Source organism: Lytechinus variegatus, chromosome 10 (assembly GCF_018143015.1).
Source record: "Lytechinus variegatus isolate NC3 chromosome 10, Lvar_3.0, whole genome shotgun sequence".
Lineage (NCBI taxonomy): Eukaryota > Metazoa > Echinodermata > Echinoidea > Temnopleuroida > Toxopneustidae > Lytechinus > Lytechinus variegatus.
Genome location: NC_054749.1, coordinates 24,382,952 through 24,401,271, shown reverse-complemented (window position 1 = coordinate 24,401,271; position 18,320 = coordinate 24,382,952). Strand labels below are relative to the sequence as shown.

General features: G+C 35.7%; 3 protein-coding genes across 3 annotated transcripts; all 3 read right to left on the bottom strand.

Annotated features, from left to right (window-relative positions):
* Positions 1-660: 660 nt before the first annotated feature.
* On the bottom strand, positions 661-5,788 carry LOC121423290. The gene is made up of 4 exons (XM_041618625.1): positions 5,495-5,788; positions 3,272-3,338; positions 2,868-3,026; positions 661-2,458 (listed from the first exon to the last, which is right to left on the bottom strand). Exons 1-4 carry the CDS (start codon positions 5,609-5,611, stop codon positions 2,220-2,222), a joined length of 582 nt encoding a protein of 193 aa, XP_041474559.1. The 5' UTR covers positions 5,612-5,788; the 3' UTR covers positions 661-2,219.
* Positions 5,789-6,749: 961 nt separating this feature from the next.
* On the bottom strand, positions 6,750-11,749 carry LOC121423231. Its single transcript, XM_041618552.1, has 4 exons — positions 11,515-11,749; positions 10,090-10,156; positions 9,350-9,508; positions 6,750-9,003 (listed from the first exon to the last, which is right to left on the bottom strand). Exons 1-4 carry the CDS (start codon positions 11,629-11,631, stop codon positions 8,762-8,764), a joined length of 585 nt encoding a protein of 194 aa, XP_041474486.1. The 5' UTR covers positions 11,632-11,749; the 3' UTR covers positions 6,750-8,761.
* Positions 11,750-12,578: 829 nt separating this feature from the next.
* LOC121422826 lies at positions 12,579-17,948 on the bottom strand. The gene is made up of 4 exons (XM_041618038.1): positions 17,709-17,948; positions 17,163-17,229; positions 16,667-16,825; positions 12,579-13,810 (listed from the first exon to the last, which is right to left on the bottom strand). The coding sequence occupies exons 1-4, from the start codon at positions 17,835-17,837 to the stop codon at positions 13,578-13,580; spliced, it is 588 nt and encodes a 195-aa protein (XP_041473972.1). The 5' UTR covers positions 17,838-17,948; the 3' UTR covers positions 12,579-13,577.
* Positions 17,949-18,320: the final 372 nt, after the last annotated feature.

The window sequence follows — 18,320 nt, the reverse complement described above, 5'->3', positions numbered from 1 at the left end:
TCCCTCCCCCTCTCTCTCTACCCCCTCACTATCTCTCACCGTCTCTCACTGCACCACCTTCCTTTGTTTTTCTTTTTCTCTTCTGTCTCCTTTCATCTCAGTTTACCATTTCTCCTTTTATTCATGCCCATTAAGCTTAATAGGAACTAATCCCATGCTGTGTTTTCAATTAAACCCAAATCACGATAATCTGTATAGTCATAATGAATTTATTCAACAATCTTTTAGAACATCCCTAAGCATCCCCTTACTTTTGGATGTATCTTTCGAATCGTATTTCATATAACCTCTATAATAGTGATCTATTTTTAAACGTTGAGGGGTGAACAAGCCCCCCCCCCCAAAAAAAAGAAATCACGATTAGAATGGTCATGTTTATTTATTTTATTTATTCTCCACTTGTGGTCTGGATGGCCCTCTTCAGCCACAGCACTAGCGTACCTAAGGGGGGGGGCAGGGGGAAAGACTGCCCCCCCCCCCTGACGAGTCACAACTGATCCCTGACGAGCCACAAGTGGCCCCCTCTATTGAACTTGAAGACCGTTTTGGGGGGACCTTTTTTTTGCTTGTCAATTTTTTTTCTGATGCAAAATGTCTTTTATTTGCGGTTGAAGACCTTTTTTATTTATTTTTTTTCTGGTACGAAATTCTTTATTTGTGGTTGAAGAACTTTTTTTTTGCTTGTAAATTTTTTTGGCGGACGAATCCTGGGTACGCCACAGAGCCACAGGCTGTTCTTCTGACGGGTCGAGACATTGTACACATTTAATCTTGTACACGCTTTATGAACAAAAAGTGTAAGATGATTCCCTGTTCCTCTCCCCCTGATCATGATCATGATGATATAATCATAGTAATAGCTCTATGAGCTCCGTAACTCACTGACGTACGGAGGATTCTAGGACGTTTTCAATGTATTGAAAATGCCCGTGAAATAACAATGAACAGCTGGGAGGTCTTTGTCGAAAATTGGTGAACCGGAACAGTACTTTCGTCCTAAGTCTTGGAGATGACGAAAAATTACAAATTACAAAGTCTTTTTTGCAGAGTTCAGGACGAAACTGCTGTCTTAGTGGCGTGTGACAATACATTTTTATTGAAGTTCTTGAACCCTACGTCGCGGACGGATAGCCTCGATGACATCGACGAAACTAGCGTTGAATGATAAGTCGTTGAGGGTTTTATGTTTAATAGCTTTGATAAAGTGGCATGTAAATATAATCTAAGGCCAAATGAAACTTATGATTACACAAAGATTGGTGATACAATTCGATGAATTTCTTCTTAATTAGTATTGTTTTGGACTATTATCTTAATTTCTTCATAATTGCTGTATGAAACTGGTCGTAGCTTTCATATTATAGCCATTATTTCATTCACCTATATCGTCTAACTATAAAACAAAAGTGCCGTTTTGTATGCATGGAAGCCGTTTGTCACGCTATACATGTGTAAAGGTTTGTATTTTATTTATTACATTGCAAATCCATTCAAGGAAGACAGTATCAATAGGGACTGAAGGAGCTTTAGCCCCTCCTATTAAGCTCCTTTTTTCAATTGCCTCGTAAGTGATGAGCATAATTTACCTTTTTTCTCTTCTTTATTAATATTTACTGACTTTTTTATACACTGCTGCCCAGTAGCATACCTAGGATTTTCCACAGGGGGGGGGGGGCAAAATTGTCCGCCAAAAAAAATTGACAAGCAAAAAAAGGCCTTCAACTTGCTGGTGGCTCGTCACGAATCATTTGTGACTCGTCATACATGCCATAGGTATGCTAGTACTGCTGCCCCTATAAATTCCACTTTACTTTAATAGGCAGTACATTCGCTCGAAATATTGTGTTCAATGTCAACTTAGATATCACCCTCTCCCTTTCTGAACACGAGAGGGAGTTTTCAAACCGCCACGCAGAACGCTTCCAAGAACATAAAAATGGATTGTCAAATGCTTTTTGCGACAAAGAGCAACCAAAGAAGCCATTGTCGAGAATAAGTAAATCAAAACAACAGTTTCGTCCTGAACTCTGGACAGGCGAAATATTTACAATTTTTCATCAGCTTCGAAATTTCGGACGAAACTGCTGTTCTGGTTCATAAATTTTCGACAAAGACCTCCCAGCTGTTCATTGTAATTTGACGGGCAGTTTCAATTAACTGTGTTCCTGATTTCGTTCTGCGTCGGATGCGAAATCTATTGAGTTCAGAACCCTTAGCATCTATTCCGGTGGGCTGGGAGGATAGCGACATTCTGGAGGATGTGGTACTTCATAAGGTGTTTTGACCGGTCCCGTGAACCCATTCAGCGCCACGTATTCTGAGACCTCGTGATCGTATAGATCGTAGAATTCCTCGGGATCACGTGATAGAACGTAAAGTTGACGCGCGTCCTGGCCGTCCGTGACTAGACTGTATTGGTATTTACCCTCGATCAGCGGCCCTAATTTGAAGACCCAGTCTGAAAAAAAAGAAATAAAGAGTAGAAGTGGTGGTTACATGTATGACTTCCGTCGCCTTGCATTTTTATTCTATTGATGTGTTATGATTACTGTGGACACATTTGCCAATAAAGGAATCAATTAGAATATACATATCAGATATTGCACTCTTTGAAAACATATTTATTTGGATAATATATGAACCTGTCCAATATCTTAATTATTGGTTAAATGAAAACTCAAAACGCGCTGGGTCGACGAGATTGATGCACCTTTGGGATTACAAATTTGGGATTCGTCTTTTATTGGAATGAATTAAATGATGTAGGCCTATTATATTTGTGTTCACTATGATTATTATTATTATCAAAATTGTCTGTAATGATATCAAGGTAAATTTTGACAATATGGGTGAAATTTCAAACTCACAATCGCCAGCCACTGGTACGCCATCAAGTACGACTTTTAACTCTCCTGGAATTGATGGATCTGGGATGTAGGCATAGCCACCAAGTCCGTCCGTAAACTCTTCATCAAGACGATAATTAGCGTTGTAAACTGTGACGTATGTCGAATTGATTAAGGTGTCTGTAAAGATGCAGTATGAAAAAAAATGAGAGATAAAAGAAAGGCAGACATGCAACAAAAAAGACCATTAAATTTCATCTTTAACATTTCATTATATTTTCGTATTGTTCTGGCAATATGCACCCTACAGAGAAAATCTTCATAATGATCAATTAAGATTTACAGTTTCTGCTTTGGTAGATAATAAAAATAGAAGATCGAAAAAGAGCGATTGAAGAAGAAAACGGCAAGGTAGATCAACTTACAATCTGCAGTTCCGCAGTCTGGTTCTTGAACGCCGGTGAAAAAGTCAGATACAGCATTTGTGTAGACCTTTGAAAGAAAATATGTGGACATTCGCTTAATAGTGCCAATTTTTACATGCCTTTGCCACAGTTACTATTAAAACCACAAAGTAAAAAGGAAAAAAAAATTCTTCGTCCAGATTGTCACCGAACTAGTAGGATGCTTTACTTATCAACTAATTCTTACACAGCTTTAGGGACGTGTCCCTTAAATTTTCGAGTGGTCATGTAGAAAAAGGGGGAAGCAGAGAAAAAATATAAAGCTATACCCAACACAAACGATTGTGACTTTAGCAATCAAAGTTGTCAACTTGAGAGATCAGCGAATTAGATGGGTAAGACTAATTTACCACAATCCCTTCTGACCGCAAGTACAACATTTCAATTTCAATTCGATTTTATTCAACCATAAAAATATGTATATACAAATCATACAGTGTACATAAATGGTACAAAATATGGCTAGGACCATAAAAAAAGCAAATTGCTTGTAAAGAATGGCCCCCAAAACAATAGCATTGACAAAATTTACAATTAGAAACAGAAAACTAAGAAAACACACATTTTATCAGCAGATATAAATGGAAATATATAAACATACACACACCATCACACACACAAACCCTGGTAATTTTATAGATTTTCTATTAAGTAGGCCCCACACATTTTTTAAAAACAGGGTATAATTGAACAATCTTTTAGGGAAGTTGGGAGTTGATTCCATTTTTTACACCGACTAAAGCTAGTAAATTTAAAGAAGAAGAAAGTCTCACTTTCGGAACATGGAAATTATTTTTTTTGTCTAGTAGCATAAGAATGAACATTTGAATTGAGTGAAAACATATTGCAATACTTCAATGGAAAAATCAGATTTTTAACTGAGTACACATAACATTAGATAACAAGATATTACACCTTTTTTCAAGTAGCATACAATCGGTCAGTTTTGAGTCGGTACACTGTAAAAACTTTGGTGTTAAAACTGACACCAGTTGGTGCTAATAGAGGGTCATACCCTGAGGTGTTAAAATTACACCCTAGAGATTGAACATAACACCAAAGAGTGTAAATGTAACAACCAAAGGTGTTTTAATAACACCTACAGGTGTTAAACTAGCACTGTCAATTTAGCACCGGTGTGGTCATCTATGTACACCTGTTAACACCACAGTTTTTTGCTGTGTATCGTTGGTGTGACTGTAGTATGACATTATTTTCCATACATAATAAGATGTTTTCGCAACTGCAACGGGGACGGCATTAAGAACACAGTAAATGTATTGAAAAAGTCCGTAAAATGACAATGAACATCTGGGAGGACTTTGTAGAAAATTGCTGTTCCGTAGCAGCAGCTCGTCCCAAGATCAAAAGCTGACGAATAATTGCATATTATGTCGTTTGTCTAGAGTCCAGGACGAAAATGATGTTTTGATTCACCAGTTATCGACAAAGTCTTTATGGCTGTTCATTGTCATGAAGGGCATTTGGCAATACATGGCCTATGTTCTTGAAAGCGTTCTGCGTCGCTATGCGATACTCCTCCCTAATGTGTTGACACTGAGGGCGTTATATAAGTCCCAAAGCAAGGGGCCCGTTTCATGAAGGACTTGCAACTGTTGTTGCCATTATGCAACTACCATGATAACATGGTTCAGCAGCCAATCAGAATAAAGGTTGCCATGGTAGTTGCCATAATGGCAAAGTTACAACAGTTGTAACCCTTTATGAAAAAGGCCCCAGATCTGAGCGTTCTAAAATTAATGGAGCGACCGAGTAGGCTTATACGAAACCTCCTTGGGTGAAAAATTCAATGCTTGGTTACTTTAATCAATGTTTTATGTCTACACTCTTAAAAAAGGATTGTTCAAAATACCAATGCTTTTGTGAGTTTGTATTCAACCAACGAAAATGGTCGACATTGTCCAATTTATTGATTAGAATGTACCAGAATTTTGGCTGATACTGACCATTTTTATTGGTAGGACACGTATTTGCCAACAGATTTGTTAATTTTACCAATCCGTTTTAAGAGTGTGTTCAAGCCACCCCCGACCTAGGTCTTTTAGAGCATGATTAATTATTTTGCTCCATCAATGCCCCTGTAATCATAATATTCTAAAGTTTGTCGAAGTTCCCTAGCTAGCTCTTTGAGAAGGTATGGAAAAACAATTGAGGTTAACTTACTTGATACCATCTTCCAACGTACGACTCCGGGTTTAGTTCGGGTACCGTATGCATTCCATGGGAAGTGATGCCAAAGAAGGTTAAAATCAAGAATAGAATTTTATCAAACGACGCCATTTTTGCTGAACCTGGTCCGCAGCTAATTTAAACATTAGGATATCTTGAAACTGATTTCAAACGTGGAACTCTGGTCTTACGTATTGATGAGGGTCAACTCAAGATTTTATCTTATTTTAGATGATGTCATAGTTTAAACAGATTTGTGAGTTTACTTGCGGTGTAGCTTTGAGGAGAGATGACCTTACACTGCATGGTACAATCTATTTAGATTTGAATTACGAAGCAGTTCCTGTTTCCCAAATAAGAAGTTATCGCGGAAGAATTCGAAAAAAAATCGAAAAGGAATCTCACATTTTGACAGGAATACCGACAATGAACAATGATTAAACAGCGCTCTCAAACAGTCTAATAAAAAGATAATTCTGGGGAACGATTCACAAAATCCGTCGGTAATTATTAACGCACAAATTTTCAAACAGCTCTGATACATTCATGTCCTAGTTTCCGAAAATTGTACCCTCAAGTTTGTTCTCCTAGTTTAAACTCAAAAAGTTACCTTGAACAAAAATGACGTCTATAACGAAATTCTAACACTTATGCTTTTAATATTATAGTTTGCAAACCGTTATTTGCACAACACAAAGGACAATAAACTGATTGGAGATAATCATCCCGTTTTTTTAGGAAGTATAAAATAATTCTTTATTAAATCATGATTAGTTATTACATTACATTAAAAGGATAAAATTACATTTTCACAATTTCAAAGGGGATAAAAACAATTTTGACAATATTTTAAGAAAATATTTTGATATTCATATAATCATGGAACTACTAGGTCCGTGGTATATTTCAATAATGGCCTACATTTTATCTCAAAGGGAAATAGCGGAATTGTCGTCAAAGTTGAAAGGATATATACAAACTTTATAAGCCAGGTAATTGTTAGAAATCAATAGAACCCATAAAAAAATAAGGAAGAAAACAACAACGACTTTGAGAAATAGAATGCGAGAATGATATCGAAATGTGTACATTTTTGTGTTCACTATTAATTGCTGCCACTCAAATGGTCATCCAAATTTTATTATGATGGCGTGGTGAGCGGTATGTACGGTATAAAGGCAAAATCCGAGTGAAATTCAAAATGTTTTGCTGCCGCTATTATTAAAAATATAAACTTTGAAAATAATCCTTGATCTAACCCATGTATGCATGGGATATTTATTTGTCACATCTTTAATGTGTAATACTTTGATTTCTTATTATTGTTCAGATAAAATGAAAATAGACTTTAAACTAAAAATATATCAGATTTATTTTCAATCTCGTAAAAAACACAAGTTACCTTTAAAATTGGGAGAAGTTAATCCTTTATGATAACATAGACTTTACTCAATTTATCGACCGCTATGACTTTAATCTCGTAATTAGATCCGAAATGGTTATATAGGTCAGCAAAATTTGCGTTTCAGATATTTCAAGGAAGAAGTATCTAAGATCCATAGCAAAACACTCACTCTATATACAGGGTATTTAAAATGCACAAAGGCCTATTCTGCACTACTTTGACAAAAGGAAACAAGTTACAAAAGTACAATTTGCTGTAAATGAGCAATTATGTGTGTTCGTCATTTACATCGGCGTCAATGCAATTTAACAGCATATTTTCTTCAATATCTTTCCATAGAACAATCATTTCTTTCTCAAATTTTACCTGAACGTGCAACATACAAAGGGTGTTTCAGAAACAACAATAACTCAAATCTGACTGATGTGTCACTTGCTTCCTTTTGCCAAAGTTGAGAGGTATTGTATTTGCTATAATAATAAGAAATGAATGCCGAAATTGAAATATTTAAATATTTGGGTTAATTTGTATGTTTTTGTGTAAATCAGAAGTATCAAAATTCCAGCTTTTTTTTTTAATCTAATGTACGTTTGCAAGAAAATAGAGTGATAGAATTTTGGAACATACAGTAGTACACTGTATAAACGCTGTTTAAAATTATCAGCACTTCGTGGTCAAGACTGTCACTCTAACAACTATATACTGTTTGAATATATTTCTAAAGTTTGTTTAAAGTAGTTTTAACAATAAAAGAAATATTGTTTGAAAATAAACAACCGTTTGTTAGAGTGACGGACTTAAAATGCACTCCTTCATGCTGAGTGTTGAATGTAGACAACGACACTACAATGATCAGCTAGTCCAGAGAAACAAACTTTATTGAATGTAATATTTTATCACCTGACTTTACAACTTTCTGTTCTGTTTAATAAACAACTTGATATTTTATACACGGCAGAATTTGAACAAGTTTAATATTTAAACAATTTAAATAAACAACTTAATATTTTAACAAATTAAATGAATAACTTAATATTTTAACCAATTAAACAAACAACTCAATATTTTAAACACGGCAGAATTTGAACAATTTAAATATTTTCACAATCTGCTGGGGTTCACTAATTTTGAGCACCAATGTGTATAATATTAGACTCGCAATATTGTGTAAGTCCGATTGATTATAAAATAGAGATAAAAAAAGATTAGACACTAGAGTTATAAAATAATTGGATGAACAATCAAATAGATATTTATAATTGAGACAGATAAGAGATATGTTTGCCTAGGGAAAATACTTTATTATAAAAAAAAACCATGTGACCGTTATCATCCTGGTCATTATTTGTATAGTGTCAATAATCTGTGTTACTTAACTATTTTCATATTCTTTCATTATATCACGACCTTTTTGTTTCAGGTACAAGTATATGTACTTCTTCTAATTAACTGCACAATAAAAATAAAGTTTACCTCAGTAACTTGCTAATGATATTTCAATCTAACTTTACTTTTCATTTGTTTAATATAATAAATCATACTCTAGTGTACAATACCCTAAAATCGCTGACTCCAATTAAAATAAAGGTATGTTAAAAATGAAAACAAATCTGGCAAAGTGTGGGTAAACTTAATCAGCATTGCGGTGTATTTTCCAAGAAAAGTATAGAATTTTATCATCAAGTCAAAATGAATAACTCAAACAATATATCGAAGGAATCATTATATTAACACTATTTGGTCATGTTGGTAACTCTGCCAAACCGAGTCATTTTTGAAGAGTTATGTCGATCTCCGATCAGGCACTCCAAGATAATTTTAGTCTGACGATTGAATTTCAGTTGCAGATGGAATTATTAATTTCGATTTAATGGCGGGAAAACGCAGCTTTCGTTGTAAAAAGTGGCATACGGGGCCTTGAAACCATCCACGTAGCCGTGGAGGGGAAGATACTCGCGGACTTCCTGATCGTAGAGCTCGGCGAACACGTCCAGGTCACGGGTGAGCACGAAGAGAGGTCGGGCCGAGTCTTCGGCGTCGGTGATCAGGGAGTATTGGTATTGGCCATTGATGATTGGCCCTAGCTTGAAGATCCAGTCTGTTGGAATTGAAATCGCAAATCAAGCAATAATGGTGATATCATTTTTTTGAATAATTGAACCATTAAAATGCAATAAATCGTGTTGATGTAATGTTAAGCAAGCATAAAGTATTATAGAAATAATGTTATATTACTATCTACTGATAATGTTCGAGCCTCCAAGCAATAATGACGAAAATAAATGGAGAAGGAATTAGAAAATGCGACCAACTCAGTTACCTGTCCATTTTATTTTGCTATTCCAAATAAAAAGAGGAACAAAGAGTAAAAATATGATAAAGATTCTGAATATCAACATATGTTCTTTTATGTATTATAATCATAGTGAGTGATGGGGACTTACAATCCAAAAGGACAGGAACTCCTTCGAGTACGACGTTGAGCTGGCCTGGTTTATTTAGGTCTGGGATGTACGCGTAGCCGTTGATGTCGTCTGTACGCTTCTCGTCAAAAAGCCAGTTGGCGTTATAGACAGACACGTATGTTGCATTGATGATCCCATCTATGATGGAGAAGAAGAAGAAAAAACAAAGAAATAGATAAAGAACGAGAGAAAGGGAAAGAAAAAGATGATGATAAAGAAGAAGAAGGAGGAGGAGGAAGAAGAAAGAGGATGGGGAAGAAAAGAGAGAGATAGAAGGGGAAAGCAGGAGGAGAGATATAAATAAATAAGGAAAGCAGAAAAGGGAGAGGCACAAAAGAGAGGAAGAAATATCCATTATCTTCGCGTTTTATTTCGATTATATTTATATTCGTCATCAAAAGCATCATGTGAACTTGTAGAAATAGTTGTGCACAGACAAATAATAAATAATTATCAAATTTCATTAAATAACTATGGAAACCACAGTCATCATATAGAATTCCTTTCCTCTTCATTCCTGTCATATTTCTCATTGTTCCTTTTTTTTTCATCGCCATCATGTTCGCCATCATGTTCGTCATCAATGTTGTCATTGTAATCACCATGATAGGAGATGTACTTAATATTATCACAATTAGTATTATCATTGTTATGAAATTATACTTTGATACATCCCTCAAATCTAGACAATATATATATATAAATATTGAGAATCTTACAATCGACCGACACACAGTCTGGTTCGATGACTTGGATACCCAGATCAGCCCATCGGTTACTGTAAGCCTGTAGATAGAATAAAAGGCAACCATGCTAAACGGGTACTCATGGCTGAAAAAAAACAACAACTATTTTTTGGTAAAGAAATAGGGAAAATAATTTTATAATTTATTAACAAATAAAGAAGTTTTTGAATTTTAAGTTAAGCAATATTTTGCGAAACATTTATAGCCTATTCACGCCGTCATGAATATGCAATAGGAGGGCTGATGATGTCATATCCACACTTTCCCTCTTCTTATGTTACTTTTCTTATATTAATATATGAAATCACAATTTTGTTATATTTTCATACATGTGGGTATACCTTCCTCTTAAACTAAGTGGCAGTAGTAATTATTTTGCACATTATGTAATGAGTCAATCCATTTTTTTTCGTTCTTCAAGGGCAAATTTTGATAAGTATAATATCATGTAATAAAATATAAAAGTATAAGTGGGAATATGACATAATCAGCTTTCTCACTGCATATTCATAAAGGCATGCATAGGACTCTATGAGGAAGTAGAGGGAAAATAAAAATGTCATAACTTTGTGATTCCTTGTCCGATTTTGATGAAGTTTTTGGGGTTTTGTTTTTATGATTTTTTTATTTGACCTTAGAAGAAGGAATGTATATATCATATAGACATCTTAATGAGCCGAACAACCAGTGAAATCCCTGACCAAATACCATATTCATCAGAGTCGATATTTTGTTCGGCCAGCAATCTCATCGTCACCGTTATCACTGATAATGTTTAGGGATTAATGGATAATTTTTCAAAGGCGGATCTACAGGGGGTAAGGAGTTACCCCCCCCCCCCCCGGCTGTCAAGTAAGAAAAAAATGATGATATGCATTAATATTTGCAATCATTATGTCAAAATCCACACAATATATTCCTATTGCATGAGCTGCCTTCTGCGTTAGTAGATGCCAGGAAAACATCACTCAAGGGGGTTCAAACTAGCCCCAAAAATAAAAATTAAAAAAAAGGCTCGCGGGTGATGGCTCTTCTGGTTACCCCCTCCCCCCAGGAAAAAGCTGAATTTTGATAAATATCCAAAGAATAAACTTATCAGACCAATGTTATTATAGATAAAATAGTCTAATAATCTAATAGTTTAATTAACCTATTCTGTCTTATTTCAATTTACATTTGCCCATCTTCGCAATTAATCTCGTATATTTTGTCTCTCTTTCTAAAATAATATTTTTTAGTAGAAGTAGTAAATGTCATTATACTAGTTATTACGGAAGCTGATCTTGACTATCATGCTTGGATGTTTGTTTATTATGCTGATTAGGTCAATCTATAAATGTTCAGAAATAAACGAATAAACAAGCAGTTTAAATTTATTTGATATCACAAAGTACCTACCTGATACCATCTCCCCGCGTAAGCTTCTGGAATAAGTTCAGGCACTGTATGCATGCACTCAACCGCAACAAATGACAGGACGAAAACCGAAATTAATACTTCTACACGAGATGCCATTCTTGTTTTACTACTACGTTAAGACACCTAAGGTAAATATGATCTATTCAGTCCCGTACCATTTCAACCCTTAACAAAACAAATCTATAATCAGTGCAGCTTCTTGAAGTTCTAACATCTAATCGTTACATTATTTGTCCATGGTATTTACCCGCTTAACGTACCCAAGATGTGTGTGTGCGTAGACATATGTGTGTGTGCAGGCGTGAGTGTGGGTGGAGAGTAAAGGCTAGTAAGAAAAGGACGACGTTCATGTGCGTCTTTCTCTCTCTCTCTTTGTATTGTGTCTTTACTTCTCTCAATCTATCTCTCACACATACTCTCGCACACACACATACACACCATATCACCTCAAACACTCACGCACACAACGCTAATGCACACATACACACACACTTGTAATTCTCTCTCTCTGCACACGTGTCTGTCTCAATCTCGCTTGCATTTATTCTCTTCTCCCCCTTCAAAGCCATTCTCCTTCCTCTCCATTCTCCTCTTAATTATTTTATCTCATTTTCCACAGTCTATTTCCTTATATTCTTAAATTTTTATGCCTTAATTTTTTTCAGTATTCAACTAAATAGTAATTTTGAAGTTTTCTCCTATCATTTTTACCTATTCTTTCTCCTATGCCGAGCAAGGAACTATTTTGTAGCTTTCATTCTTCATGATTTATTCTCTTGAGCGGAAACGTGGTCAATATGATGATATTTATTGATGTTTTGATTATTAGATATCATGTTTTTTATAATTTTAAGTTGCGAAAATACTATCATACAAATAATATGTCATTAAGTTATTCAATAGATCAATGAGAGCAGACATTTATCGTAATTTCTCTCAACTACTTGTATTCAATTAAAGATAATGATTTTCAAAGTTTAAAGATTAGATTTATATAAATGAACAAAAGACAATAAATTCAACCCATTCGTTTGTTCTTATTGAGTATTTTGGGGGTAATTGAAAAACGTTGCACATTTTACAAAATGTTATTTTACTATTGACTTATATGAAATCTTTATTGAAGATGAAAATGAAAATACGTTAGAAATTGATTTTGTTTTTAAACCACTTTTATTCATTGGTTTACATATTGCGTGAAAAATTTGATAATGAAAATAAGGAATTACAGAGATGTTATTAGATGGATATAAATAAATGAACATAATTATATTGAAAAACATAATCTACGAAAATAATATGTACAAGAACTATTATCGAAGAGAGAACTAATAACGAATCAATCAAGAAAATCACAAACAAAATACTGGAGGAAACCACAGTAAATGATACCATGAATAAGTATAGATTATATAGTTTCATATAAATATATATTTCTCTTGCACTGTTCCATTAATCTTGCTTCATTATTCACCTGAAACTTTTGGAAGCTTTAATACATGGAATTTCTTTTAAATACAATACAAATTATCAATTGATGAAATAGATAGATACATAAAAATGCATCAACTTACAAATTCAAGTAAAATTAGCACATACGTCAAACGAGACGCGTTACCTTTTCATTCTATTAATACAAGAAGTCCAAATCCCATCAGAATTCCGGGTTGAACTAAACCATGTCTTTGATATTGGGTTTCACAATAGTTAGTTTTCGCGCTTGGACGCAAAGCGAATTCAAGAACACAGTAAATATATTCAAAATGCCCGAAAAATGACAACGAACAGCTGAGAGGTCTTTGTCGAAATTCGGTGAACCGGAACAACAGTTTTGTCCAAGTTTCGGAACTGAAGAAAAGCTGAAGAATTATCATAAAAATTAGAAGGCAGCTGTTTTGATTCTCCAATTTTCGACAAAGACTTCTTGGTTGCTCTTTGTCATGAAAGGCATATGACAATAAATTTTCTATGTTCTTGAAAGCGTTCAGCATAGCGGCGGGAAAACCCACTGATGACGCTTATTATTGTGTGTGCAGATCGTCTTAGTTTCTTGGTGGGTATACGCAGTCATCATTGTGCGTGATGGCGTAAGGTTCCTTGCGTGGCCCGGTGAACCCATGAAGGGGTAGATACTCCATCACCTCCTTGTCATACAGCTCAGCAAACTCTGCAGGATCACGGGCGAGGACAAAAAGCTGTCGGGCAGCTTCGCCGTCGGTGATCAGGCTGTATTGGTATTGACCTTCGATGATCGGACCGAGCTTGAAAATCCAATCTGTAGTTTTCGAAATAACAAAAAGAAATAATGAAGATCCCGCACAGGGCCGTAGCTAGAGGGGGGGGGGGATGGGGGTGTGACACCCCCCCCCCAACATTCATGGCAGTCGGCAAAATCGTGTACCAGTCGGCAAAATGGAGGATGGGGAGAAAAAGAAAGAGGGAAAGAAAGGAAGAGAAAAAAGAAAGGAGGATAGAAGGGGAGAGAAAGAAAGAAAGACAGAAAGACAGACAGAAAGAAAGAAAGAAAGACAGACAGACAGAAAGAAAGAAAGAAAGAAAGAAAGAAAGAAAGAAAGAAAAAGGAAAGAAAAATAGGGGTACTAACTTCGAAGAAGGTTATGACATATAGAGTAAAGACAACCAGTTGGCAAATCCAAGTCCATGTAGCCAGGCTTAGAGCCCTACTAGTCAGCCAAATACAAAGGACAAAATCAGATGGAGCTATAATAACACACTAAAGTAAGCCCCCTGTCCGGCCCAATATAAACAAGCTTGTAAGTTTGCAAATTATACCACAATTATTGATGATTTAACGAACACATTAGTTTTGTGAATTTAGAGGCAAGACTAAGTAAAGAAATATAGGGTGGGATGAATTCTCAAGGTTTCATTTGAATAATCAAAGCCAAAGTATAGTTGGCAAATTATAAAGGGGGCCTATTTAAGTGACAGAACACTTTGCAATCTACCAGTCGGCAAAGTGATGTACAAATACTACCCCGTTTCAGATCTGAAAAGAACCGAACACAAGACTTAAAAAATGGTAACTCTGCAGTTGGCAAATTCATGAAGACAAGTCTACAACTTGTAGACTTGTCTACTCCTCTCCGCCATCGGCTTGTCCCCCCCCCCAAAAAAAAAACGGAGAAAAGGAAGAAATAGAGGGAGGATAAAGAAATGTAGTGGGAAAGAAGAAATTATTGTACATTATAATGTTATATTATATTATGTTATAATACATTATTTTTTCATAATTTGACCCTAACCCTATAACTTCATGAATTCCTAAAACCAGTCCTTAAAATGTCTCTTTTTCTAATCTAAATATCAAAAATTTTCAGCTCGCGCTTCGCGCTCGCATCATTTGATTAGTGAAATACGTATAGTCTTAGTATATTCCCGCAAACAAGCCTAAGAATGCCCCTCTTCAGATCTGAATTTCTTATATCTTCAGCTCGCACTTTGCGCTAGTGAGATGCGTATGAAATCATGATTAGTAATAATGATAATAATAAACAGTACTTGTATAGCGCATATCACAATTATGAATACTGTCTCTATATGCACTTCCAAAGGACTTTGATACTATGACTATGACTACAAAAACTCTTCATGTGCTTGGATGTGATTCTAACAAAATCAGCAATCGCCTAGCACTCGCATTCATTAGATGACTATGGTGAGATATGTAAACTCTTAATGGATTCTAAAAAAAAGAAATAGTCCTTAAAATGTCCGTTTAGGGTCAATATATACATAATTTTCAGCTCGCACTTCGCGCTCGCATCATTTTGTTATCGAAATAGATACGGTCTACGTAAATTCCTACAAAAAGACTTAAAATGCTTCTCTTCAGGTCTTAATTTCTTCAATTTTCAGCTCGCACTTCGCACTCGCAATATTTGGTTAGTCAGATGCGTAGTTTAATCAGGATTTCAATGACTACAAAAAGTGTTTTATGTTTTCTAACAAAAATCAGCAAGCGCTCGGCACTCAAATTAGATGAGTATATGGTAAGATGATTATTTTTTTACTTGATTCCTAAAAATAGTCCTTAAACTTTCTCTGTTTGCGGTCAATAAATACAAAAATTTCATCTCGCACTTCGCGCTTGCATTGTTTGTTTAGCGAGACAGATAAGTAATTTTCTTTTTTTAAGAATTGCTATTATGTCCCTTTTAGGTCTGAATATCAAAAATTTTCAGCTCGCGCTTCGCGCTTGCATCATTTGCTCAGTAAGGTACATTACATATCCGTTTAATAGCACAGTCCTTAAAATGTCTCTATAAGGTCAATAAGTCTATACGTGGCAATTGAGCACGCTTTGCGCGCTTACCGAGTGACTCAAAATTTTTGCCAGTGCCCCCCCCCCCCATGCCGTGACCCACGGTACGCCACATTAGGGTAAATCATTATACTGCAAGTTAGCAACTACGGCACACTAGCCTTTCTATTTTGATCCAAAATATTTATTTTTACAGTGCAAATATCTTTGTATAATTTACTTTAAAGTATTCACCAAATGCCACTAATTCAATTCTAAAATTCAAAATCTTTTTACATGTGATTATTGTAGGGGGGAACATCCCATCAGACTCCCCCCCGTGCTCACGTTGGCGCTGTCACACCAAATTTAGTTGGCAAATTTAGCTGGTACACCCCCCAACAAAATGCTTCTGGCTACGGCCCTGATCCCGCATCTTTCATATTTGATTTACGAAAGGTAGCAAAAGAGATGCGCTGATAGATAGTGTCAAATCCAACTGATTCCTCCCCCCCCCAAAAAAAAAAAAGTTCATATGAATAAAAGGAAAAAAATTCAAATAAGCATAAGAAAGATATATAATATAAGAAAGATATAATTGCACATCCTGGTCAGGATACAAATGAGTAAACCGATGACATTACCCACTCAACGTGCATGTTAGTTTTTTCTGGGCTGGACTTGAAGATCTGATAACAATGATACGATGTACAAAACCGGAATAAGAGTGCGTGCTTAGAGGTAAAGCAGTGTACTTCCTCCGAGTTACTTCAGAGATTTAATCTGTGGAGGAGCAATTTGAATATGTTTTAAACAACAAACCAAAACAGAATGATATTATTTTTAAAGAATGACGAGTCTACTTACAATCTCCTTCTACGGGAACGCCATCGAGGACGACCTTGAGTTTACCGGGATCATTGACATCGACGATGTATGCATAGCCACTAATGTCATCAGTGCGGTTTTCATCAAAACGCCAGTTGGCGTTATATACAGATACGTAGGTACTGTTCAAAAGAGCATCTGAATTAAAAAAAAAAAGGGATAAGAAATTAATGAATCAATATACACCATGCATATCTGAAATGCCACTTTTGCACTTTTGACGAAAATTAACTTCTTTACAAAGAAACTTCAGATGTTTTAGACAATTAATATGTGGATCAAGAGCCGTGTGTATATACGTACTCGTTTGATCTATAAAATTTGTGTCTAAGACAGGAGGGGGGGGGTTCGATTTCAAGTTGAACAAAAATTTGATCGAAATGTGAAGGCTGATAAGAAAATGGTATAAGGTATAACCTGTGAAATAAATATAACCATCTAAATATACTGAATAATTAGTGGTAGACAAACTTACAGTCAGCTGTTACGCAGTCTGGTTCGAAAATGTTCGAGAAGAGATCAGCCCAAAAGTTAGTATACACCTGAAATTAAAAATATATATCATCATGGATATGAAAGCAATATATTTCTTTGGTTTCATTTTAGTTAATGTAATGGTACACCTGAATAATTTGTCATTTGTCAAATCAAATTATTTTAGCTAAATCGTGTTAGTAGGTCTATGGCAAATATGGGTCTCCGTTCAAAATCATCTTGGCAGTATATTCCTCGACACAAAGGGTATTTACAAACGCCTTTTTTTACATTGGGCAACAACGGATCGCGTTAGTGTTAAAACCAAGTTTGGTTTTAATTATTATGACCCCCTCCCCTCACAGATAGCCAAAATGATGTTGCACATCAGTCACGGTATATCACTCACTCCGAAATAATACCATGATCTTATTGAGAAGTAGAAAGTTTGACAAGTCAGGACGATCATTAAAACATAAAAATGATGATGCTGGGTGCTTATTTTCGTACCCTGATATTAAGAGGGGGAAATCGTTGATAAAATTACCTGATACCATCTGCCAATGTACGCCTCTGCCTGAAGCTGTGGGACAGTATGTATGGCATTACCGCCGAGTAGACAGCATGCAGCAAGGCACAGAACAATCATCAACATCTTTGCCATTGTGATGTACATTTGCCGATGGTTTCTTCAAATTTTAGTGAATTAGAAAGAATATTGAATGATCGTCGCCCAATCAGGAGTTTCAGAAATCTAAGAAGGGATTTAGAACGTTTCATCTTTTATAGGATGCGGAGAGCATGGAGATTGCATAATATAATTATGTGATGTGTCGTGGAGGATTGGGGTGCGTCTTATAGGGAAGAGATGGCGGCCTTGGGTTAGGGGTGGGGATAAGGGGGACAGCGATGTGAATACAAAATTGTCAGAAATTATGACGATGTAGTTTTTTTTTTGTAAAAGGGAAATCAGCCATATTTTTGGTTGATTCCATCTCCGTTAGCACTTTTCCTCTCTCTCTCTACCATTTTTCATGTCCCCTATTCCATCGGGGAGGGGGCTTGGTGGTGAGCCCCATGCACCCCACATCTAAAAACCATCAAACATAACCCCACGTGGGTGGAGGAGGATTCAAACGTGACTAGTATCGGTTCGTCA

Bases quoted from the DNA above. Each gene is read 5' to 3' on its own strand.
- LOC121423290 (XM_041618625.1), bottom strand. From the start codon at position 5,611: ATGGCGTCGTTTGATAAAATTCTATTCTTGATTTTAACCTTCTTTGGC. The intron at 3,339-5,494 runs GTAAGTTAACCT...TTTCTTTCAAAG, and splicing joins ACGTTGGAAGATGGTATCAA to GTCTACACAAATGCTGTATC. The intron at 3,027-3,271 runs GTAAGTTGATCT...GCATCTTTACAG, and splicing joins AGACTGCGGAACTGCAGATT to ACACCTTAATCAATTCGACA.
- LOC121423231 (XM_041618552.1), bottom strand. From the start codon at position 11,631: ATGGCATCTCGTGTAGAAGTATTAATTTCGGTTTTCGTCCTGTCATTT. The intron at 9,509-10,089 runs GTAAGATTCTCA...TCTCCATCATAG, and splicing joins AGACTGTGTGTCGGTCGATT to ATGGGATCATCAATGCAACA. The intron at 9,004-9,349 runs GTAAGTCCCCAT...CAATTCCAACAG, and splicing joins AGTTCCTGTCCTTTTGGATT to ACTGGATCTTCAAGCTAGGG.
- LOC121422826 (XM_041618038.1), bottom strand. From the start codon at position 17,837: ATGTACATCACAATGGCAAAGATGTTGATGATTGTTCTGTGCCTTGCT. The intron at 16,826-17,162 runs GTAAGTTTGTCT...TTTTTAATTCAG, and splicing joins AGACTGCGTAACAGCTGACT to ATGCTCTTTTGAACAGTACC. The intron at 13,811-16,666 runs GTAAGTAGACTC...CGAAAACTACAG, and splicing joins CGTTCCCGTAGAAGGAGATT to ATTGGATTTTCAAGCTCGGT.